The sequence below is a fragment of the Armigeres subalbatus genome, unplaced genomic scaffold, assembly GCF_024139115.2.
Source record: "Armigeres subalbatus isolate Guangzhou_Male unplaced genomic scaffold, GZ_Asu_2 Contig1797, whole genome shotgun sequence".
In the NCBI taxonomy this organism is placed as follows: domain Eukaryota; kingdom Metazoa; phylum Arthropoda; class Insecta; order Diptera; family Culicidae; genus Armigeres; species Armigeres subalbatus.
Window position 1 is genome coordinate 56433 of NW_026942613.1, and position 25706 is coordinate 82138.

At 43.0% G+C, this 25706-nt stretch overlaps 1 protein-coding gene across 1 annotated transcript in view; it reads right to left on the reverse strand.

The window, feature by feature from the left end:
* Positions 1 to 1264: 1264 nt before the first annotated feature.
* Positions 1265 to 25706, reverse strand: part of LOC134203339 (platelet-activating factor acetylhydrolase IB subunit beta homolog) — a 36241-nt gene continuing 11799 nt past the window's right edge. The window contains exon 2 of the mRNA XM_062678213.1: positions 1265 to 2670. Coding sequence (XP_062534197.1) covers positions 2389 to 2670 — 282 coding nt within the window. The 3' untranslated portion in view covers positions 1265 to 2388. The remainder of the gene's footprint in view (positions 2671 to 25706) is intronic.

A 25706-nucleotide genomic window follows, 5' to 3' on the forward strand; every position in this document is an offset into this window, starting at 1 on the left:
TGTTCCGCGCCCGTTGATATCGTGCCTCGTTCGCCATCGTGCGGTGTTGCAGCAATCTCGCCCATGCTGCATTCTTCTCTTCTACAAGCTGCACACATACGCCGTCATACCAGTCGTAACTCTGATCTGGGGACACCATGCCTAGTGTGACGGTTGCGGAGCTTCCAGTGGCGGATTGAATATCTCTTCAGCCATCTTCAAAAGAAGCTGCGCCTTGCTGCTCTTCCGTTGGGAGTGTCACCTCCAGCTGCTGCGTGTAGTCTTGGACTAGTTTACCGTCTTGCGTATAGTACACCGTCGAGAGTTTTGAACGCAAGCATACTGCAACGAGGTAGTGGTCGAATTCAATATTCGCATTGTTGTAAATGCGGACGTTCGTGATGTCGGAGAAGATTTTACCATTGAATATAACGTGGTCGATTTTGTTTTCCGTTTTGTGGTTAGGTGATCTTCATGTGGCCTTGTGGATATACTTGCGGGGATAGAAGGTGCTTTGGACTACCATTCCGCGGGAGGCTGCGAAGTTTGCATCGTTGGTCGTTGTCATTCGATACGGTGTGCAGACTATCCGGTCCGATGACCGGTCTATACATTTCCTCTCTTCCTACCTGTGCGTTCATGTCACCGATGACGATTTTGACGTCCCGCAGTGGGCATCCATCGTATGTCTGCTCCAGCTGTGCGTAGAACGCTTCTTTCTCGTCGTCGGGTCTCCCCTCGTGTGGGCATTGCACGTTGATGATGTTATAGTTGAAGAAACGTTACCCGAGAAATTAATGAATTCCAACCGTGCAACCGTGCATGATATCAATGAAAATACGCATTCGGCCAAATTACCCCATTGGCAAAATCACTCCGACAACCCTACAATGTCGAACCACTGCGCTACAATGTCGAGCTACGATACTTTGTGTTGAATGACAGGTAAACAGCGTGAACCGATTGATAGCATACAAAGCGACATTCCGTGCTTTTCCCAAATATGTGCAGCGGAAAGTCCTACATTTGGAATGCCTGCTTGTGAACATTGGGAATTTTTCCGAGTTCGTCACTTCACATAGCATTAAGCTCTTTTGCTATGAAGATTGCCATTTTCAGCCAATAGAATGGAGAAGCATGGTGCCTCATTGGGTCCTAGTACAGTTATACGGTTGAGTGTCTTCAAGTATAACATAATACTAGATCTTCTTTCTTGTTTTTGCAAGTTACTATCTAGCATCTACCATGGACATTCTTTTCTTCTCGCTTAATGAAACAAGATCCCTTTCAGTAGCAAAATCACTGCACAGCATCTTTATTTCCATCTGGTTATTCTAGGGGTTATTCGCTCATCATATATCATGTTTATCATTCTTCCGCATCTGTTTCGTTATCAGACCACAATCTTTGGAATACGACTTGAACCCGGATTACGAATTCCAATTCAAACAAACTTGCAGTTGAAAATCTATAATTAAGTGTAATCGGTTATTGAATACATGAAGTTAAAAGGTAATTATAACAAAATGTAAACTAGTACAAAAATAAATTATATTTGGAAAGTTCGCAGCAATGTATGCATGCTGCACCTCCCCGGAGCTGAAATCTTTTCTTCCTTTTCCAATAAGTTTATGTTATTTGGTTGTTGATTTGTTCAAGTCCGATAAGAAGTCTCTTGCATTAACGCGCACTTTATATTCAATGCTCCGATTTAGTAGTTAGCACTATTTCTTATATTTTTCATGTAAGAACAGTATAGAAAAATATGCAACCATGTTTAGAGTAGATTTGTATTTCGTCGTAGATTTCAGTTCATCAAGATTGAGATCATAGTAAATTCTAGTGTTCTAAACTCGTGGAATTACTCGTTACTTTGAATAGTTTTGTGAGGTAAGGTGGAATGTTTTAAGAATCACTACATATTCGTAAGAAGACGGCGGTCTAAAGAATAGGGCCAAATCTTAACAACTAGCCTAGTACGGTTGGAGCCAAAACAGAAATTTCTGGAAGCTACTATCAATGATTATTTTTTATAAAAACTATACTAGCCGAGAAATAACTTCGCCATCAGCGATATAACGCTAACACTATGCCTAATAAATATTGGATACATGGAATAAATAATATCATTGTGAGTCAAAATAACGATTAATATGAAACACGTTCATAGTTCTATCGAATATAAACATTCTAATAAGCTTTTTATCATAATCAAGAGGAATGTGCAATTTTATAAGTTGTTTGACTTTAATCCTACATCGAGTTGCAAATGAGACAAAACAAATGACCTACTGGCTAAGAATGTTCGTAAGAAGTATGAGAATGTCGCACAGCTCTACCACTATCGCTGCCAATGCCTGTTGCCTGTTCCAAGAGAATTGACTCGTACCATTCGCCGTCGTTCTTGGTTCACTCCGATGGGGTAAGGTCACGCTCCTTCTCGTTTTCGGTCAGTATCTGCTGCAGTAGGTCCCAAACAGGCTCGAACACCTTTTTGCAGCCCACGTTCGTCAGGTTCAGGTAGTCGAACATATCGTGATGGCTGATGGTACCGTCACTCTGTATCAGGCCCGAGTCGACGCAAACAATCTGCACCTTGTTCATTCCGACGCAGCGTTCCTTGAGAAGCTGATTGACGGCACGGTTTTTGTCTCGGAGTGCGTTCGGCTGGTGCCCACGGGGAAGAAGAGTCTGAAAGCGATATAAATTATATTAGTACTAGCTTTTTTTATTTCTTTATTAAAGAGGCTTGCAGCCCAAGGCTGGCTCACCTCTGGAGAGGGAGATTAGTACCAGCTGACTCGGCAAGTTTCGTCTAAAGTTTAATGAATCAGAAATAAGGCTTATCATTTACAAAATAAATATAAGACAGAATGTAAGATAAATTGATTCATCGGAAATATTCAATTTTAATTTTCAAAGTTTCTCGCTCATCATACATTTTCCATTTTTCGTGAAACTTTTCGTGTGGTCAACTGGATGCAGGGTATTTTAGTGAAAGTAACCTCATCTAGCACTTACTTATGGATCCTGTACAACACCGGTGGTGCAAAGGGCCGACTCAGTTGACATTTAGCTTTCATAGTGTGAAGACGTTATTGAAATTATTGCCAAGTGAAAACAATCGCCATTACATTTTTCCGTCGGCCAACAACATCATCGTAAGGATTCCCTATATCTAGACTTCAGCACCATGCCAGCCCGCCCCAAGCTAGAAAAAGTTTTCGAGCTCATCAGCCAGAAAATCAACCTAGATATGTCCAAGGTAAACTGTATCCAGCCGAGCATGTCCAAGTCGCGAGTCATAATCGAGCTCAAATCACAACAATATGTGGAAGAACTGGTAGCCGAGCACAGCATGAAGCATACGGTCGAGCTAATCGGCAAACAATATGCTATCCCACTGGTACCGTATGACAACGCCATTGAGGTTAAGGTAGCCGATCTCCCAGCATACATCACAACCGAGAGCATCACTAAGCACCTAGCGCCCTATGGCGAAGTTCTCTCCACACAAGACGAAGTGTGGAAGGACTTTTGGCCTGGCCTACCGACAGGAGTGAGAATAGTTCGAATGAGACTGCAAAAAGCGATTCCATCGTATATCTCACTAGGAACACACACTGCCTTCATCGCATACCGAAACCAGATTCGCACCTGCCGGTACTGTGTGCGGCCATTGCATATCGGCCGTTCCTGCACTGAAGCACGCAGAGAGATGGGTCTCGACATCAATAGCCGTTTAACAGCAGCACAGGTAGTACAGGGAATATTACCTACTGCCCCGAAGAATCCCCAACCAACATTGATTTCCACTAAGGATCAAATGGAAACAACCGAGAGCGGTGAAAATCCTAGTTCGCATAAACCTTTGATAACCGCGATTACTGATCGCATCATGAACACTGCTAAGAATCAAATTCGACCTACCTCTCTCACTCGCATTCCGCTGGGAACATCTCAAGTCGCTGGCCCAAGCAGAACCAGTTCCCCTTTCATCGCTAAAATCACCACAGATGATATTGCATCACAACGCAGTAATTCCGACTTCAATATCTCGGATGATGCTGAAGAAATATCAACAAGTATCGCCCCTCCAAAACGACACCGATCACCAAAATCTTCAACTCCTAGTGAAGCACCATTTCTAGAAGTCAAACGCAAAAGCCGGAGCAGAACAAACAACACTTCTCGGTAAGCTATACTATGGGTATATGTCTCGCCGAAGCAAATCACGATACTACCACTCGTCTCAAGCAATATCCAACCCGCTTCTTTTCAATGTCACCTTCTACACATCGCTGGATTAAACGAAATCGACCTCTCCCGAAAAGCAACAATTATAAATCAACATACGGCAGATCCACCTTTAACACCAGCGAGGGCTTTACCGTCTGTCAGGTAAGCCCTAGTATATGTCCTGCCGAAGTTAGCACTACCATCATTCTGAAGCAATTTCCGTGTCTATTCACAAAAAAACATTCGCATACATACGAGGCGCCGTTCATCGAGTTAAACCATTCAACGAAAAATACATCCTGGCGAAGGAAGCTACACTCTCCGGCACTATAAAAATCACCACTGTCACCGCGGGCTTTTCCTTCTATGAGGTAAGCCAAAGTATATGTCCTACCGAAGCACCTCGTGATACTACCGCACTTGAAAAGTACACACCACTTTCAGCACTAATGGCGGTAAGCACCAACGAGGATAATACTCGATTTAATACGGATTTTCAATAGTCCGGTATTAAAGTTAATACCGCGAGCGGTAAGCACCAAGTTCGTATTAAGTACGCAGCCATATTTTGCTATGAAGGCTTTTGAGGTGGTGTGCGTATGAGAATGATGGAATCATAAAAAATGCGGGATGACTTCTGTTGTTTGTTTTTACTCATATTTCGCTTCAAAATGTATATCAAAACATCCTTCAGTAATTTCCTTTGAAATTTATTTAGGTAATTCCACCGGGAATTAATTCAGCAATTCCACCGATAATTCTGTAGTTCCAGCGCAAATTCTAAAAGTGAATCTATCAGGCATTCCTCCAAGAATTGCAGCAATAATTATACATATAATTCGTTCAAGAATTTCTCTAGCAGCTCCACCAGTGATTTTTTCTAAAAAAAAAACCACGAATTCCTCCAGGAACTTTCTGAGACCTCCACAAGGTATGCCTCCAGGATCTTCAAAACCAATTCCTTCACCAGCAATTCCTTCAAGAATCCTAATAGGAATTCCTCCAGAAACTTTATGGACCTCAATTTAAAACTCATCCAGAAATATCAGAAGGAAATCCTCCCAGAATCTCCACCAACAATTTTTCCAGGAACTCCTAATAGGAAATCCTCCAGCAACATCACCAGGAATTCCTCCAACAACTTCAACAAAAATGCCTCCAAAAACACCACAAATAATTGATCCAGGATCTTGATCAGGTTTTCTTCCAGCATTCCCAACTCCACCATGAATTCCTCTATCAGTTCCACCAGCAATTTCTTCAGGAATTTCCCCATCAGTTCCTCCGACAGCTTCAACAGCAATTTCCACAGGAACTCCGCCAGTAATTCATCAAGGAACTTAACCAGGAACTCCCTCATATGCTTCATACTCATTTTCTTCTGGAACACCAGGAATCTCTCCAGCAACTCCACAAGAAGTTCTTCCAGCAGCTGCACCAGCAATTCCCTCTGGAACTCTATCAGGACTTCATCCAGCAGCTTAAACACCAGGAACTTCTTTTGCAACCTTGCTGCGAAATCCTCCAGTAACTCCACCGGAAATTTCTCCAGCAAATCCATTAAGGGTTCCTCCGTTCCTCCATTAGCAACTCTTCCATGAACGCCACAAGAACTCCAGGATCACCATAAGCAACTTCCGCAGGAACCGCTTAATCAGCAGTTTCTCAAGGAGCATTAACAGGAATTCATCCATAAACTCCACTAGCAATTTTATCAGGAACTTTGCCAGAAATGCTTCCTTCCCCGCCAGGAATTCCTCTTCCCAACAGGAACTTCGTCAGTAATTCGTCCAGTAACTCTGGAAGCATTTTTTTTCTCTGGAAGCAGGAACTCCACCTGCAAATCTCTCGGAAATTCCACCAGGAATTCCTCCAGGAACACCACCAAGAATTCCTGCCACAACTCCAGCAGCACCTCCAGAAATTTCTTCATGAACTAAACTAGAATTTCCTCCAGCCGCTCAATCAGCTACTCTTACCAAAACGCCACCGGGAATTCTTTCATTAACTCCACTAGAAACTCCTTCAAGAACTCCACAAGGACTTCCTCCACGAACTCCACCAGAAATTCCTTCAAGAACACCACCAGGAATTCATGCAGGCACAACAACACCCCCACCAGCAATTCCTCCAGCAGCAGGAGGAACTTCCGGAAGAATACCTAGCGGAATTTTCGGGAAAATTCCTGGCGGAGCTTCCGGAGGAATTCCTAAAGAAACTTCCAAAGGAATTTCTGGAGGAGCTTCCAAAGGAATTCTTGGAGGCACATCCAAAGGAATTTCTGGAGGAACTTCCAGAAGAATTCCTGGATGAACTTCCAAAGGAATTACTGTAAGAACTTCCAAAGGAATTCCTGGAGGAATTTCCAACGGAATTCCATGAGGAACTTTCAAATGAATTCTTGGAGAAACTTCCGAACTTCATTTGGAAATTCCTCCAGGAATTCCTTTGGAAGTTCCTCCAGGATTTCCTTTGGAAGTTCCTCCAGGATTTCGTTTTTAAGTTCCTCCAGGAATTCCTTTGGAAGTTCCTCCAGAAATTCCTTTGGAAGTTCTTCTAGGAATTCCTTTGGAAATTCCTCAAGGAATTCCTTTGGAACTTCCTCCAGGAATTCCTCCGAAATTTCAACCATGAATTTCTCCGGAAGTTTCTCCAGGAATTTCTCCGGAAGTTCCTCCAAGAATTTCTCCTGAAGTTCCTCCAGGAATTTCTCCAGGAACTCCTCCGGAAGTTCCTCCAGGAACTCCTCCGGAAGTTCCTCCAGGAACTCCTCCGGAAGTTCCTCCAGGAACTCCTCCGGAAGTTCCTCCAGGAACTCCTCCGGAAGTTCCTCCAGGAACTCCTCCGGAAGTTCCTCCAGGAACTCCTCCGGAAGTTCCTCCAGGAACTCCTCCGGAAGTTCCTCCAGGAACTCCTCCGGAAGTTCCTCCAGGAATTCCTCCGGAAGTTCCTCCAGGAATTCCTCCGAAAGCTCCTCCAGGAATTCCTCCGGTAGTTCCTCCAGGAATTCCTCCGGAAGTTTCTCCAGGAATTCCTCCGGAAGTTCCTCCAGGAACTCCTCCGGAAGTTCCTCCAGGAATTCCTCCGGAAGTTGCTCCAGGAATTCCTCCGGAAGTTCCTCCAGGAACTCCTCCGGAAGTTCCTCCAGGAACTCCTCCGGAAGTTCCTCCAGGAACTCCTCCGGAAGTTCCTCCAGGAACTCCTCCGGAAGTTCCTCCAGGAACTCCTCCGGAAGTTCCTCCAGGAACTCCTCCGGAAGGTCCTCCAGGAACTCCGCCGGAAGTCCCTCCAGGAACTCCTCCGGAAGTTCCTCCAGGAACTCCTCCGGAAGTTCCTCCAGGTATTCCTCCGGAAGTTCCTCCAGGAATTCCTCCGGAAGTTCCTCCAGGAATTCCTCCGGAAGTTCCTCCAGGAATTCCTCCGGAAGTTCCTCCAGGAATTCCTCCGGAAGTTCCTCCAGGAATTCCTCCGGAAGTTCCTCCAGGAATTCCTCCGAAAGCTCCTCCAGGAATTCCTCCGGTAGTTCCTCCAGGAATTCCTCCGGAAGTTTCTCCAGGAATTCCTCCGGAAGTTCCTTCAGGAATTCCTCCGGAAGTTCCTCCAGGAATTCCTCCGGAAGTTCCTCCAGGAATTCCTCCGGAAGTTCCTCCAGGAATTCCTCCGGAAGTTCCTCCACGAATTCCTCCGGAAGTTCCTCCAGGAATTCCTCCGGAAGTTCCTCCAGGAATTCCTCCGGAAGTTCCTCCAGGAATTCCTCCGGAAGTTCCTCCAGGAATTCCTCCGGAAGTTCCTCCAGGAATTCCTCCGGAAGTTCCTCCAGGAATTCCTCCGGAAGTTCCTCCAGCAATTCCTCCGGAAGTTCCTCCAGGAATTCCTCCGGAAGTTCCTCCAGGAATTCCTCCGGAAGTTCCTCCAGGAATTCCTCCGGAAGTTCCTCCAGGAATTCCTCCGGAAGTTCCTCCAGGAATTCCTCCGGAAGTTCCTCCAGGAATTCCTCCGGAAGTTCCTCCAGGAATTCCTCCGGAAGTTCCTCCAGGAATTCCTCCGGAAGTTCCTCCAGGAATTCCTCCGGAAGTTCCTCCAGGAATTCCTCCGGAAGTTCCTCCAGGAACTCCTCCAGGAATTCCTCCGGAAGTTCCTCCAGGAATTCCTCCGGAAGTTCCTCCAGGAATTCCTCCGGAAGTTCCTCCAGGAATTCCTCCGGAAGTTCCTCTAGAAATTCCTCCGGAAGTTCCTCTAGGAATTCCTCCGGAAGTTCCTCTAGGAATTCCTCCGGAAGTTCCTCTAGGAATTCCTCCGGAAGTTCCTCTAGGAATTCCTCCGGAAGTTCCTCTAGGAATTCCTCCGGAAGTTCCTCTAGGAATTCCTCCGGAAGTTCCTCTAGGAATTCCTCCGGAAGTTCCTCTAGGAATTCCTCCGGAAGTTCCTCCAGGAATTCCTCCGGAAGTTCCTCCAGGAATTCCTCCGGAAGTTCCTCCAGGAATTCCTCCGGAAGTTCCTCCAGGAATTCCTCCGGAAGTTCCTCCAGGAATTCCTCCGGAAGTTCCTCCAGGAATTCCTCCGGAAGTTCCTCCAGGAATTCCTCCGGAAGTTCCTCCAGGAATTCCTCCGGAAGTTCCTCCAGGAATTCCTCCGGAAGTTCCTCCAGGAATTCCTCCGGAAGTTCCTCCAGGAATTCCTCCGGAAGTTCCTCCAGGAATTCCTCCGGAAGTTCCTCCAGGAATTCCTCCGGAAGTTCATCCAGGAATTCCTCCGGAAGTTCCTCCAGGAATTCCTCCGGAAGTTCCTCCAGGAATTCCTCCGGAAGTTCCTCCAGGAATTCCTCCGGAAGTTCCTCTAGGAATTCCTCCGGAAGTTCCTCCAGGAATTCCTCCGGAAGTTCCTCCAGGAATCCCTCCGGAAGTTCCTCCAGGAATTCCTCCGGAAGTTCCTCCAAGAATTCCTCCGGAAGTTCCTCCAGGAATTCCTCCGGAAGTTCCTCCAGGAATTCCTCCGGAAGTTCCTCCAGGAATTCCTCCGGAAGTTCCTCCAGGAATTCCTCCGGAAGTTCCTCCAGGAATTCCTCCGGAAGTTCCTCCAGGAATTCCTCCGGAAGTTGCTGGAGGAATTTTCGAAGGAATTCCAATAGTAAATCCTAAACAAATTTTCATAAAAATTCCTGAAGTTTCGATTGCACTCTTGCAGAAGTTTTCGAAGGAATTCCTGATGGAATTTTTGGAGAAAATCCCGAATAAATTTCTGGAGGAATTCCCGAAGGAATTCCTGAATTAATGCCCTTGAGAAATTCCTGCGGGAAATCTTTAAAAAATTACATCAGTAATTTCTCCGAGAATCATTCCAAGAATGCCTTCGAAAATTTCTCCAGGAATTCCTATGGGAATTATTTCAGGATTTCCTATTGGAATACCTCTGAAAATTCTTCCGGAAATTCCTCTAGGGATTCCTCCGAGATTTCCTCAGGGAAGGTCTCCAACAATTCTTCTGGGAAGTCATCCAGGATTTCCTTCAGAAAATCGTTCAGCCCCCAGGAATTTCTCCAAGAGGTATTCCAGGGAGTTCTCCGGGAAATACTCCAGGAATTCCTATCGGAATTCCTCCTGTAATTGCTCCTGGAATTTCTCTAGGAAGTCCTCCGGGAGTTTCTCTGTAAAGATTTACCTGAGGCACTCCTGGAAGAATTTCCTGAGGACTTCCTGGAGGCATTTCCGAAGTAATCCATGGAGAAATTTTTGGAGGATTCGCGAAAGAAATTCTTAGAGGAGTTTGTGAAGCAATTCCTGGAGCAGTTTCGGGAGGAGTTCCTGGAGGGATTTACGAAGAAATTTCTAGAGGACTTCCTTTAGGTCATTCCGGAGAAATTCCTGGAAGACTTTACGGATGACTTCCTGGAGCAGTAATTGATGGATTTCTTGGAGTAATGTTTGAAGGACCTGTCGGAGGAATTCCCGGAAGAATTGCTGGAGAACTTCCCGAAGGAAACCCCTAAGGATTTTCCGTGGAAATTCCAGGAGGACTTCTGGAGGAATTTCTGGATTAATTCCCGGCGAAACTTTTGAAAGAATTACCGAAAAAATTCCAGGAGGAATTCGCGAGGGAATGCTTGAATTAATTCCCTGCGGAAATTCCTTCAGGCCTTCAAAAATTGCATCAGGAATTCGTCCGGGAATCCCTCCAAGAATGCCTTCAAAATTTCTTCAGGAATTTTTATGGGAATTTTTTCAGGATTTCCTCTTGGAATTCTTCCGGGATCTCCTCCAGTAAATCCTGTAGAAAGTTCTCCAAAACTTCCTCAGGAAGTCGGCCAGGAATTTCCCCAGAAAGTCCTCCGGGATTTCCTTCGGCAAGTTCTCCAGTAATTCTTCCGGGAAGTGTTCCAGAAATTCCTCCGGTCCTTTAGTAATTACTCCAAGAATTCCACCAAAAACTGCTCCGAGAAGTCCTCCAGGAATCCCTTCGTAAAGTCTTCCAGGTATTTCTCCGGAAATTGCTAAAGGAATTCCTCCAGGAATTTCTCCGTGAATCCCTCCTGGTGGAATTTTTGGAGAAATATATTCTTATATAAATTCTTGGTAGACTTCCCGGAGGAATTCCTGGGGGACTTTCCGGAGGAAATCTTGAACGAACTCATATAGAAATTTCTGGAGGAATTTTTGAAGACACTCGTGGAGGAATTTCCGGAGGAATTCATAGAGAAATTCCTGTTGGAATTTTTCGAGGAATTCCGGAAGAAATTCCTGGAGGAATTCCCGAAGGAATTCTTGGTTTAATTCCCGGAGGATTTCTTAAAGGAATTCATGGAGGAATTCACGGAGGACTTCCTGGAAAAGTTTCTGGAGAACTTCCCGGAGAAATTTCTGGAGGAATTCTAGAAGGAATTACTGGAGGACTTCCTGGAGGAATTCCTTGAGGACATCATGGAGGAGTTCCTGAAGAACTTCTGGAGAAAATCTTGTAGAAATTTTCGGAGGAATTCTGGGAATACCTGGAGTAGTTCTGGGAATTCTTGGAAAAATTCAGCGAGGAAATTCCTGGAGTAAAATATGGATGAATTTCGGCATGAGTTTGCCATAACTCCCATATGAATTCCTGGAGGAATGTTGTAAAAATATACTGGGAATTCATTACGGTATTCTTGGCATTCCTAGAGGAAGTATGGGAATTCTCATGGTATTTTGGGAAATTCTGTAGGAATTCTTGGATATTTTGGGAAATCCATGGTGTCACACAGATTTCAGGAGAAATTTTATGATTGGTATTCTAAGAATTCTGTGGAAAACATTTGGAAATTTATTCTTTCTTTTTATACAGAAACTTTAAGAAGAATTATCGGAGATATTTATAGAGACATACTCGGAAAATTATTTCTAGGATTTCGGGAGAAATTGCGAAGGAAATCGTTAATGAATTGGTGGCTCATTTACCCTTAGAAGATTTTTCAAGGAACCTGTTAGTGGAATTCACAAAAAATATATGGAGTAGCTTCCAGTTAAAATCCCAATTATGTGCTTATTTTGGAGGGGCTTTCAAGAATTTTCGTAAGAAATTTCAGGGAATCCCTAAGATGTTTCATTTCATTCATTTCATTTATTTAGTCTACATCTATACAGATAACACTGAATCAACAATTTGACGCCACAATACACGGTTCGAGGCCGCATCTCTCCATCCTCGAATACGCCCCACGCTCGCCAAGTCGTTCTGCACCTGGTCTGCCCATCTCGCTCGCTGCGCTCCACGTCGTCTCGTACCTGCCGGATCGGAAGCGAACACCATCTTTGCAGGGTTGTTGTCCGGCATTCTTGCAACATGCCCTGCCCATCGTACCCTTCCGGCTTTAGCTACCTTCTGGATACTGGGTTCGCCGTAGAGGTGGGCGAGCTCATGGTTCATTCTTCGCCGCCACACACCGTCTTCTTGTACACCGCCAAAGATGGTCCTAAGCACCCGTCTCTCGAATACTCCGAGTGCTTGCAAGTCCTCCTCGAGCATTGTCCATGTTTCATGTCCGTAGAGGACTACCGATCTTATTAACGTCTTGTACATGACACATTTGGTGCGGTGGCGAATCTTTTTCGACCGCAGTTTCTTCTGGAGCCCGTAGTAGGCCCGACTTCCACAGATGATGCGCCTTCGTATTTCACGACTAACGTTGTTGTCAGCCGTTAGCAAGGATCCGAGGTAGACGAATTCCTCGACCACCTCGAAGGTATCCCCGTCTATCGTAACACTGCTTCCCAGGCGGACCCTGTCGCGCTCGGTTCCACCCACAAGCATGTACTTTGTCTTTGACGCATTCACCACCAGTCCAACTTTTGTTGCTTCACGTTTCAGGCGGGTGTACAGTTCTGCCACCTTTGCAAATGTTCGGCCGACAATGTCCATGTCATCCGCGAAGCAAATAAATTGACTGGATCTGTTGAAAATCGTACCCCGGCTGTTACACCCGGCTCTCCGCATGACACCTTCTAGCGCAATGTTGAACAACAGGCACGAAAGTCCATCACCTTGTCTTAGTCCCCGGCGCGATTCGAACGAACTGGAGTGTTCGCCCGAGATCTTCACACAGTTTTGCACACCATCCACCGTTGCTTTGATCAGTCTGGTAAGCTTTCCAGGAAAGCTGTTCTCGTCCATAATTTTCCATAGCTCTACGCGGTCTATACTGTCGTATGCCGCCTTGAAATCAACAAACAGATGGTGCGTTGGGACCTGGTATTCACGGCATTTTTGAAGGATTTGCCGTACAGTAAAGATCTGGTCCGTTGTCGAGCGGCCGTCAACGAAGCCGGCTTGATAACTTCCCACGAACTCGTTCACTAATGGTGACAGACGACGGAAGATGATCTGGGATATCACTTTGTAGGCGGCATTAAGGATGGTGATCGCTCGAAAGTTCTCACACTCCAGTTTGTCGCCTTTCTTGTAGATTGGGCATATAACCCCTTTCTTCCACTCCTCCGGTAGCTGTTCGTTTTCCCAGATTCTGACTATCAGTTTGTGCAGGCAAGTGGCCAGCTTTTCCGGGCCCATCTTGATGAGCTCAGCTCCGATACCATCCTTACCAGCTGCTTTATTGGTCTTTAGCTGTTGAATGGCATCCTTAACTTCCCTCAAGGTGGGGGCTGGTTGGCTTCCATCGTCCGCTGAACTGACGTAGTCATCTCCTCCGCTGCCTTGACTTTCATTACCTGTACTCTCAGCGCCATTCAGATGTTCCTCGTAGTGCTGCTTCCACCTTTCGATCACCACACGTTCGTCCGTCAAGATGCTCCCATCCTTATCCCGGCACATTTCGGCTCGCGGCACGAAGCCTTTGCGGGATGCGTTGAGCTTCTGATAGAACTTGCGTGTATCTTGAGAACGGCACAGCTGTTCCATCTCCTCGCACTCCGCTTCTTCCCTAAGATGTATTCCCACAAAAATTTTGAGCAAGAAAAATCCAAAATTCCTACGATAAATTCAATGATTTTCTCCACGCATTTCAAAAGAATTTCTTATTTCTTTCCTTTGAACATATCCTCCAGGAATTGCAAGAATTCCGCCCGGAACTTCTTGAGGTTCGTTTCAGAAATGCCAACTAAATTCCCAAATTATTTAGGTTATATTTGAGAATTTCAATACTTTTTAGGAACGACAGTCTAACACATTTTTACAGGAATTATTTATAGCGGCCATGAAAAAAAAAATGAATTACTATCCGTAACATTGAATGTTAATAATGTTTTCTATAGCAATCTCAAAACCTCATTATCTGTATTGACTATAAATACAATTTATAGAATTTCAGAATATTGAGATTGTAATAGGTTAGACAATATTTATGGAGTTGTCCTTCATTAGTCACCCATGCAAAAATTAGGCGAGAATTCAAACCATTATAACATTATAAATTTGTTCTATTTTAAGATTACCTGCACCCAAGACCCAGCACCGTAGAATGACCGAAGTATATAATTACTAAAGTCGATTGTCCTCACTCATTATAACTCAGAGTCGAATGGTGGCATTCACGGGGATAGTGCAAATTCCAATCAAATAGTTTCAAATCCCATTCAAATAATCACATGGCAAATCAAAAATTACTTCAAAGAGAACAAGGCCACCAGTTACCCTTGTAAGCAAACGCGTAGGATTACTAATCCGGAAATGGCGAGCTTAAGAACATGTTAATGTAATTAAATGCCAATGCCAATAAAAACAGTCTCCTAATATTTCAAAAAAACGTTTATTCTGTGTTTCGAATTAAAATATCATAAAAAGTTTATAACATAAGTATCATCTAAACCGCGCATGAGTAGCAAATTGGGCGCGTTTCGAACCATGGCAAAAATCTCGTTTGGTGTAGCAAGGTCCTTCTCAAAGCGTACATATACATATTTCATTCCTGGGAGGTACATCTCTGGAACCATTCACGAGAATGAAAAATTCCTGAAACTGTTGGATCTCCACTAATCCGAGTAGAGCAGAAATCATTCCAGAAATGCATTCCATTCTCCCGGTGTGCTTCCAATGTAAAAATCGATGTTATCCAGTGTGTCGTTGACCTATCGCTGCAATAAGATTTAGATAGTGATCGTGCAGTTTCAGCAGCAGAGCACATAGCTGAAAAATAGAATAACGATACAGTTTCAAGGTGTTGATACTAATAATCAATTGATGTAGGTAGATGATAAAGATAACTAATCAAAATTGATGTAGGTAAAGTGCGACTTATACAAACCTGCAATGAGTGTTCCCGCATCTTCGAAAATCTCCATCGATTTGTTCATATTTCCGAAATAGCCTCACATTATGAGGATACATTTGTATTTCTTTTTTAAGCTCATCAGCGACTTTTGCACCAGATAGTTCCGCGTCTCTCACCCGTTGGAAAAGCACCCGCAAGCAACTTGACCTTCTTGCAATTGCACTGGCAGTTTCTCATTTTTTGAAACTTCAATCACTCTGAACGACTCTTCCGCCAATTTATCACCTCCTGGTTCAGACCTGAGATTTCACGAAAACGAAGACGGGAATCAATGAAGTCCTGGTATTACGGATCACGATTTCCTGGTCAAATACAATTGTTAACTCGGAGAAACTTGCTCGTACGGATTTGGTGCCGACGTGCCGACGTAATGTGAACAGGAAACGCATAAACATCAAGCTGTCATTTTCGGTCATGCTTGTGTGTGTGAGCGCAAAATTGATTTGGCTGCGTTCATATAGAAAATCTCGGATTATCCTAATACTCCGAAATCGGCGTATTAAGATAAAATCCGGGATTAAATTTGTGTATAATACGGCTTGAAGCTTACTGAAATCGAGGATAATGCTAGATTTGCGTATTATCCTCGTTGGAGCTTACCGCCATAAGAGTGAATCGCGCACTTTGCTTCCCGTGGATTTGGCCTACTGCATTGATCCTGATGTGTGCGGCATCAATGAGGCTTATCTCATTCACGAATCACTACACCGAATGGAGATACACTACATCGATTATTTTCTCGCGGAGATCAGCTGAATCGGAACGTTCACGAATAAAACGACAACAAAAACACGACGAGACTGACATCATGAGAGAACGATCGACGTTTTGACATCCATAGACCAGTGCAAGATGACGTAGTTTGACAGTTCACAGAGCTTGTTTACAAGGACTTAGTCTCTGGAGCAGCTTCCGGAAAAACTGCTTTGCGTTTAATTAAGAATATTGATGTGTTTCGTGATTGATTTATGGTAGGAATTAAAGCATATCACTAGAATATTCGGATCAAAAAGATTTTGAGCGAAAATTTCGGATTTTTATTTCCGGCTGATCGATTTTAATTCTAACAATCTGTAAACAAGCTCTGTGAACTGTCAAATAAGTGAGGTTAAGTCAAGATCTTGCATTGGTCTATTCCGTTTCGGCTTTGTCCGTCGTGTCAGTGTCATTTCAACGCCAGGGACCGGGAACGCCACAAGATAAGTCTCTGCTTTTATTAAGGTGATGGATTTATTAAGCTATAATGTTGCAACGATCAATATCTGCAATATCTCTAATCAAACAAAAATTGATGCGCTGATATCTTTCATTTGATGCGCTGAATTGGATGTAATCTTTCTACAAGAAGTACAAAATGACAAATTATCAATACCGGGATTTGAAACAATTTTCAACGTTGATGGTCACCAACGAGGTACAGCTGTGGTAGTGAGAGATCGATATAATATACATAACGTAGAAAGGAGTTTAGACAATCGCATAACTTCGTTAAGGATAGGACCAGTTACGTTCATAAACATTTATGCCCCGTCTGGTACTGCTATGCGGAGCGCTAGGGAAGATTTTTTCAATTCATCAGTTGCGCACTATCTTCAACATTCTACGCAACATGTAGTGTTAGGTGGCGACTTTAACACTATAATTAATCCAAAAGACTCAACAGGCAGCGGGAATATTAGCCCCATGTGTAAACGTCTCGTCAGTGCTGCACAGCTAGTGGATTCATGGGAAGTTCTCAATGGGAGCAGGGTGGAATTTTCTTATATTAGACCCAATACTGCTTCACGCCTTGATCGCATACTGGTTTCGAATGCGATGAGACACCAACTTCATACTGCACATTTTTCTGTTACGGCATTTTCGGACCATAAAGCCTATATACTGAGAATCTCTCTTTCCAATCTGGGCACCCCAGTAGGGCGTGGTATTTGGCGTCTTCAACCGCACATGCTTGACGAGCAGGATGTGATGAACGAACTAACCAGAAAGTGGACATACCAGGCCTGGTAGCGGGTCACTTTTTAGTGACTTGGTCACTTTTTTCGGGCAAGTCACTAAAAAGTCTCTTTTTTCGACCTCAAGTCACTAAAGTCACTTTTTCTCGCGAGTCACTATTTTCAACTATTTTGAAACTATTGACTATTTTTGAATGAAGCTCTATGTATAAGTCTGATGATGCTTTGTTCATGGAGGAATTGAAATTACGGATCTTGGAAAAATTATCGCTCTGAAACTTCGCCAGCCATATTACTCGCTGCTCTTATTGGCATTTCACCAGTAGCTAATTGACCGTTCCCGTCAAAATTTTTAACTTGCACAATCGATTTTTTATTTTATTTAAAGTTAAAATATTTAGAAAGTGTTGTTTTTCAAGATTGGGTTAACATTCGCCCGATTTGGAACGAACAGCGGGTGAATTTTTCAGACCGGTTCACATGTGCAGCATTTTTTCAATTTTTGTTTTGGATTTTTAAAATAGAAGCTTGAGAGAGAGAGTTGAAAGAGAGAGAAAGTTTACCTTAAATAAGCCAAAGAATCGATTGAGACAATAAAATGAGATGCAATTTTTGACGGGAAAGGATATAGATATTATATAAAGGGGATAAAGATTCCCCATTTTTTAAGATTGCATGCGGGATACATCGAAAATGAGAAAAGTGGATCAAGTCTGCCCAGTCTCCCCTATCAATTGCACTATTAGCGGTTCAGATTGATCTTTTCAATTTTAGATATTCTTTCTTGTGCTTCAGGAAACCGAATAGTTGATGAAAGGCTTGTTATTTAGTGCATACCTAAAACAAACATGCTCACCATTTTTTTTTTTCAAACAGAAAATTCTTTGATCACAAACCTCGTGCTTAGAATCATAGGGGCGTAACTGCATTTATCCATTGCACTTCGTCGATATTTTCTTTTTATCATTGTAGCGAATTGCGGTAGTTTGCTGGAGATTTAATGGTTTGGTGTGATGAAGGATGATTGTATCTTGCACAGACGCAACAATCACGGTTGTAACTTTTGAGTTATTAACGAAGTTATGATTCTCAGCGCGTGATATTTTGGTAAAATAAAAATATTTATTTTCAAATCGAAATATTGATAGTTTCTTGATAGCATCTATGATTGTCCTGCATTCGAATTGAAAGGCGATACTTTAAATACGTAAGGGATACTCAAAGTAATTTTGCTGTAAGAACATGGGAAAATAAAAGCCGTTTTTCCCTCCCAACATCCACTTCGATCCATATTTTGGATTTTTTTAAAATATATTGTGATGATAATTTATACATTTGAAATAGCATAAATGTGAAAAATTGTTCAATCCGTTCAATCCCAGTTTCGTTGTAACTGAATTTTCATTACATTCAAAGTTAATTGCCTATATGCCGGGTATTAAGCCACCCGGAGTGGAAATTAATTTTCTGAATCTGAATTTTCATATTTTTTTTTTCGTTTTCTACCAAAACGATCCTTTCGCACTGAAAAATCCAAAAATTTCTTAAACCTATAGCAAATCTACATCTTTCTTAAGTAGGTGTTCAGCTAATCCAGTGATTGTAATTTTCACTCATTCTCACGAGAAGAAAATGTTCATTCACGCAGATTTTTGCCTAGAAATCATTTTTCGGGGAAGAAAAACAGGTCTTATGAGTGATAAATAACCATGTTTCGCTCACTTCCATTGGCGCAAACGTTTGATTTGCTCGCAGGACTACTCATAGTTTTTAGTAGTCCTTCTTTTGACTGATATTTAGTAAAATATCCTTGACATAAAAAGAGATGGCAAAAGTTAGCGTATACGATTTTCGTTTCTTTTCTGAGTTCGTTATGAGGAAGTGGTGAATGAAAGATGGTTTCCGCCAAAAATTACGAAAAAAAATTCTCCCAAGACCCAGAAACGCTTAATTTCGTCTCATCGGAATTGCGACTGAAACTGAAAGTCACTATTTGGTCACTTTTTCTGCAACTGAAAGTCACTATTTGGTCCCTTTTTTCGTCAGCTTTGGTCACTAAAGTGAAGCTGAAGAACAACAAAGCCCCTGGGGTTGACCAACTACCAGGAGAGCTATTTAAACACGGTGGTGAGGCACTGGCTAGAGCGCTGCACTGGGCCATTACCAAGATTTGGGAGGAGGAAGTTTTGCCGCAGGAGTGGATGGAAGGTGTCGTCTACAAAAAGGGCGATAAGCTGGATTGTAGCAACTACCGCGCAATCACATTGCTGAACGCCGCCTACAAGGTACTCTCCCAAATTTTATGCCGTCGACTAGCACCAACTGCAAGGGAGTTCGTGGGGCAGTACCAGGCGGGTTTTATGGGCGAACGCTCCACCACAGACCAGGTGTTCGCCATTCGCCAAGTACTGCAGAAATGTTGCGAATACAACGTGTCCACACATCATCTATTCATCGACTTCAAAGCCGCATATGATACAATCGATCGGGACCAGCTATGGCAGCTAATGCACGAACACGGTTTTCCGGATAAACTGACACGATTGATCAAAGCGACGATGGATCGGGTGATGTGCGTAGTTCGAGTTTCAGGGGCATTCTCGAGTCCCTTCGAAACCCGCAGAGGGTTACGGCAAGGTGATGGTCTTTCGTGTTTGCTATTCAACTTCGCTTTGGAAGGGGTAATACGAAGAGCAGGGATTAACACGAGTGGTACAATTTTCAATAAGTCCGTCCAGCTATTTGGTTTCGCCGACGACATAGATATTATGGCACGTAACTTTGAGAAGATGGAGGAAGCCTACATCAGACTGAAGAGGGAAGCTAAGCGGATCGGACTAGTCATCAACACGTCGAAGACGAAGTACATGATAGACAGAGGTTCAAGAGAAGACAATGTGAGCCACCCACCGCGAGTTTGCATCGGTGGTGACGAAATCGAGGTGGTAGAAGAATTTGTGTACTTGGGCTCACTGGTGACTGCCGAAAATGACACCAGCAGAGAAATTCGGAGACGCATAGTGGCTGGAAATCGTACGTACTTTGGACTCCGCAAGACGCTCCGATCGAATAGAGTTCGCCGCCGTACCAAACTGACAATCTACAAAACGCTAATTAGACCGGTAGTCCTCTACGGACACGAGACCTGGACGATGCTCGTGGAGGACCAACGCGCACTTGGAGTTTTCGAAAGGAAAGTGCTGCGTACCATCTATGGTGGGGTGCAGATGGCGGACGGTACGTGGAGGAGGCGAATGAACCACGAATTGCATCAGCTGTTGGGAGAACCATCCATCGTTCACACCGCGAAAATCGGACGACTGCGATGGGCCGGGCACGTAGCCAGAATGTCGGACAGAAACCCGGTGAAAATGGTTCTCGACAACGATCCGACGGGCACAAGAAGGCGAGGTGCGCAGCGGGCAAGGTGGATCGATCAGGTGGAAGATGACTTGCGGACCCTCCGTAGACTGCGTGGTTGGCGACGTGTAGCCATGGACCGAGCCGAATGGAGAAGACTCTTATATACCGCACAGGCCACTTCGGCCTTAGTCTGAATAAATAATAATAATTGGTCACTAAAGTTACTATTTTGAGCGGCAATGGTCGCTACCAGCCCTGACATACTGGATACGTGCAAAACGAAATTACCGCTCTTGGATAGAGTGGTGGGTACTTTACTGTAAACCAAAACTGACTTCCTTTTTGAAATGGAAGTCATCCATTACTCATCGTAACTTCAGTGACGCAATGGAACTATATCGTGGCTTACTAAAGAGAGCATATGACAACTATCTACACCTCGGTCGAGACCAACGACTCTCTGAACTTTATGCCAGCCAGATCCATTGCTGAAAACACTCTTGCAAATGAAAATCTCATGCAAGCGATAACGCAAGACGAAGTTCTCGCTGCAATCAAGGGTAGTTGCTCAAAAAAGTCCCCTGGTACGGACGGCCTACCAAAAGAGTTCTTTCTAAAAACGTGGGAGATCATTCGCTTTGAATTCACGAATGTGATCAATGATGCTCTTCAAGGAAACGCTATGAAACAATTTTTTGACGGAATCATAATTCTTGTAAAGAAGAAAGGAAGGGACAAAAGCGCGAAAGGATATCGTCCAATATCGCTATTGAACTACGACTATAAAGTTCTTGCAAGGGTACTCAAGCAGAGAATGCAGAGTTTACTTCCTTTGGTGCTCTCAGAACACCAGAAGTGTTCCAATGGAAAAAGGAATATTTTCGAAGCTACTTGTCGCATTTCTGACAAAATTGCACATCTAAAATACCATCGGCGAAACTCCCTTCTAGTATCTTTCGACCTCGACCATGCGTTCGATAGAGTGGACTACCGATTCCTCAAGCAGACAATGATACGAATGAACTTCAATCCACAGTTTGTAAACCTTCTCGATTCGATTTGGAGCCAATCATTTTCAAAGATACTAGCTCTGTTAGACAGTGTGACCCACTGTCTATGCACTTATTTGTGATATATCTTCAACCGTTACTAGATACTTTTGAAAGGCTTTTCCCACGCACTATATTTAATGCATATGCTGACGATATCTCTATGTTTTCGACAATGAAACCAGTCTCACGCAAGTAGTCGCAATATTCAATGACTTTGGATCAACTTCAGGTGCAATATTAAATAAACAGAAAACAGTTGCTGTGATGATAGGCAACATCAACCTAACAGCAGAGACGGAGTGGCTGCGCATCGAAAACATAGTCCACATTCTTGGAGTTCGTTATGGAGACAACATCAAGCAAGCACATAAGCAAAACTGGGAAGCTGTATTGAATGGGTTACGAACTCGATTGTGGTTTCATCATCCGAGGAAACTAAATTTGTTTCAAAAAACTATTCTTCTAAACAACTATGTAAATTCGAAACTTTGGTACATGGCTTCAAACATACCACTAACTAAAGGATTTGCGACCAAAATTAGGACTGAAATAGGAAAATTTGCTTGGCATGGCCAAAGACTACAACGTGTAGCATTTTCCAATATAACTTTACCAAAAAATCGTGGAGGTCTAAACTTGCATTGCCCAGAAACAAAATCAAAGGCTCTTTTGCTTAACCGATTAATAAGCCTAAATCAGCAACTTCCGTTTCAAAGCAGCATCATGAAGAACCACAATACTCCCATACCAGCCATGTTAAGTCACATAATCCTATTGAGGTCAGAACTACGTAATCTTCCGGATCAATTGAAGAACACTCCAACATCTGCTGGAATCTATCAACACTTTTTGACCCTCAAGCCGGATCCAGGTTTTGTTTCAGCAGAACATCGTGAATGGAAATCGGTATTTAAACACCTCCACAGCAAATGCTTAACTTCATCTCAACGATCAGCGTGGTATATGATAATGCATAAGAAAATCAAGCATCGAGAGTTACTGTTTAAACGAGGCGTCGTAGATGATCTATTCTGCGAGGCTTGTCCAGGAGAACCAGAAACTATGGTACACAAACTTTTCCGATGCGAACTTGTCAGGAATATCTGGAGCTATCAACGGAGGCAAATTATAGGACAAGAGGCTGCTTTACAAAGACTTGAACCAGAAGATTTTGTGTATCCTAATTTTAGAACCTTAAGGCGCACTTCTCAAACATTTATAATTGAAGCACTAGGGAAATACTTCAGTTATGTAACAGAAACACATCCAGAAAATTTAGGGTTAGAAAATTTTATATTTTACCTCAATGTGAATCAATAACTTAACGATAGAATAAAAGTTTTGCAAAAAATCTATACGTAAGGCATTATGTTGCTGTGTACCGTACTCAAAGTTTTACGCAAAGTGTTCCTTGCCCGCATCAGGAGAATATCCCTACGATTCTCTGGCGGCAGCATGCTGGATTCTGTGCTGAACGATCATATATGTGGGTTAGGGTGGCTCAAATTAGTATGGGAAAAACTTTTTTGAATTTTTCTGATGGGCCTCCCTCTTATTCGATTCTATTTGATGCCTTGATGCTCTGGACAGAATTTCAGCCAAATCGGCCAACGTTTGGGCGGTGCTAAACTCGTTGGAAGTTTATATGCAAAAATATATGCAGAAACATCCAAAAACAGTAAATTGCTGCTGGACTACACAACTTACGATGAAGAACTATGATACTCATTCAGATCTTGGAGAATTTAATACAGAATGTTATGCAGAAAACCGCGAGTAGATTAGAGTTTACCCGGCCAAGTTATTAGCATTTCTCTGAAGTGGGTTTTGAGCAAATTTCGTTTCTTTTACCTTTGAAAAGAAATAAATTCACCCCTACAACACTCCAGTAAAATGCTAATATCTTTGCGTAATAAACTCAAATCTTCTCGCGGTTTTCAGCATAGCATTCTGTATTTAATTCTACAAGAACTGAATGAGTATCATGGTTCTTGATCGTAAATTGTACCGTCCAACTGCAAATCACTGTTTTTGGATGTTTCTGCATACATTTTTCCATATAAACTTCCTTCGAGTTTAGCACCGCTCAAACGTTGACCGATTTGGCTGAAATTTTGTCCAGAGCATCAGGGCATCAAATAGAACCGAATAAGAGGGCGGCCCATCAAAAAATTTGAAAAAGTGTTTTTGAGCCACCCTAATGTGGGTTAATCTGGGTTTTGAATGGGTGCAATTGACCGCGCCTAGTCGTTGCTCTTCTAGGCAGCTTTTCAGAGTGCCTCAGATGCAAAGTAAGCTCAATGTTTGTTTATTTTAATGGTGCCAAATAAAATGCAATGATGTAAATTAGACCTCTTCATGTTTTCTAAAAGTATCAAAAATTCAACCGGTCAGCCCAGAATCACAATCCTTACGCTAAAATAAGCCTTTTGTGAAATTTTCAGCTAATTCGGATAAAATTTCGATGTGGCTCAAGTCGATTTAGTGTTTTTCAGCTATTTTCAATCTAGAAAAAATCTAACGGGAGAAGGAAACGTCAAAAATCATCGCAACCTCTAAACGGAAGCTTTTGGTGTACTCTAAAAGTCTTGTGAATATTGCGATTCGTTCCGTTTGCGTTTTGACCATGTAAAAGTGATTTTCAAGTATTTAAGTACATAAAAACACTGTTTCCCCTAAAACATTCAAAATGATCAAAACATGTGATCTATACCCCTAAAGAGCTTTTTTAGCCTTTCTTATGTGATATTTTCAATATACTTTATAAAGCACGAGAAAGGCATCATAGCTGCTAGGTGGGTTAATCTGGGTTTTTAGATAAGGAAACATTTGATGAAACAGACATAGTTATATTTTTGGCCGCTTCTTACTACAATGACATAGGAGGAAAAGAAAGTGTTTTCGATAGCGTGAGAGTGGGCGTGAAAGCTGGTTTTGTATGCTCCAATATAAGATGCGTGGAGGGTCGCTTATACCCGTCATAGTCATGCAATCGTCAAGTATTTGCAATCGTCAAACCATTCTTCCAAGTGATTTTTACTCACTTTTACTCACAAAAAAGACATTGATACGGAAACCTTGGATTCGCTCAAATTTGAACGAAAACCGCTGTGGGATCAAAGATTGAAGGTGTATCGGAATAAAGTGATTGCGGAGATGCTCTGGCGGCAGGTTTCTACGGAATTTGGTGACGTGATGAGCTATACTGCCGCTAACCGCAAGTCGAGCACATGGACGCCATATACAAATGTGCTCGACTTGCGGTTAGCGGCAGTATAACGGTTCAACAGTTTTTGGCGGAGGAATTAAAAAAGAAGTCATTACAGAACCAGTTCTTGAATATAAAATGCGAAATATCCCGGCAGGGTGATCAGGCGATGAAGCATCGCTGGGCTACAAGACGTACACGACTTGGCCGCATTTCGAATCAAAGCTTTTTTTAAAGAACCACATACAGCTACGAAAATCTGGTGGAATTTTTTAGCTCAATGGTTACGAGGATCCCAGGAACGGGAGTGCATAGCAGAAAATCAAAATGAGTACGTTGAGATTTCGGATACATCAGAAATCGACTATGAAAATGATATAAGACCACAGCGCCAAGTCTGCAAGAAAAGCGCACAGCAGCAATTGATCAACATCGAGAAAAAGAAATTGAAGCTTCTGGAACAAAAGTATCTAAAGGTGTGCCAGGCGAGAATGAGGATGAAGCATTCTTTAAAAGCTTACTGCTCCATCTTCAGAAACAGCAGGCGGAAAAAACTGGAGTCTCGCATGCAGAAGGTTTGAAATTTGGGTTATAAATTTATTTTACCGAAATAATAGATTTCCAGATGATCCGAGCCAGAGCCGAGATGTCTTCAGAGCTTCAAGCTCTGTGGATAACGATACGATCCAGCACTCTATGCTAATTCGACGGTCGAATAACTCTCTCGATACTCCGCTTCCTTCTAGTGGCCCACCATATCATGAATCCCCAAACAATCAGAATCAAATTGATATTGTGCAAAACGAATACCAAATAGAATTGGTTGATATTGCTGCTAAACGCCCCACAATCATTACTTCTAGCAGACAAGACTATACGATCATCACTTCTCAGATTTCGAAACTATCTGTACGTCGAGTCCTTCTTGGTCAGTGATGACATTGTACAAAATACACATTGCCTTTGCAATGTCGTCGACAAACTCTGCTGTAGTTTCAATTGACTTCATCAATGATTTAGGACAGAGGTTCCCAAACTTCTGGATATGCAACCCACCTAGCAGAATCTTATATTGCTTGCGACCCACCAGGTACCAAATGCATTGATTTTGTGAAATTAGTTAAAATAGAGTTCGCGTTTGATGGATAAATCATAATACATTG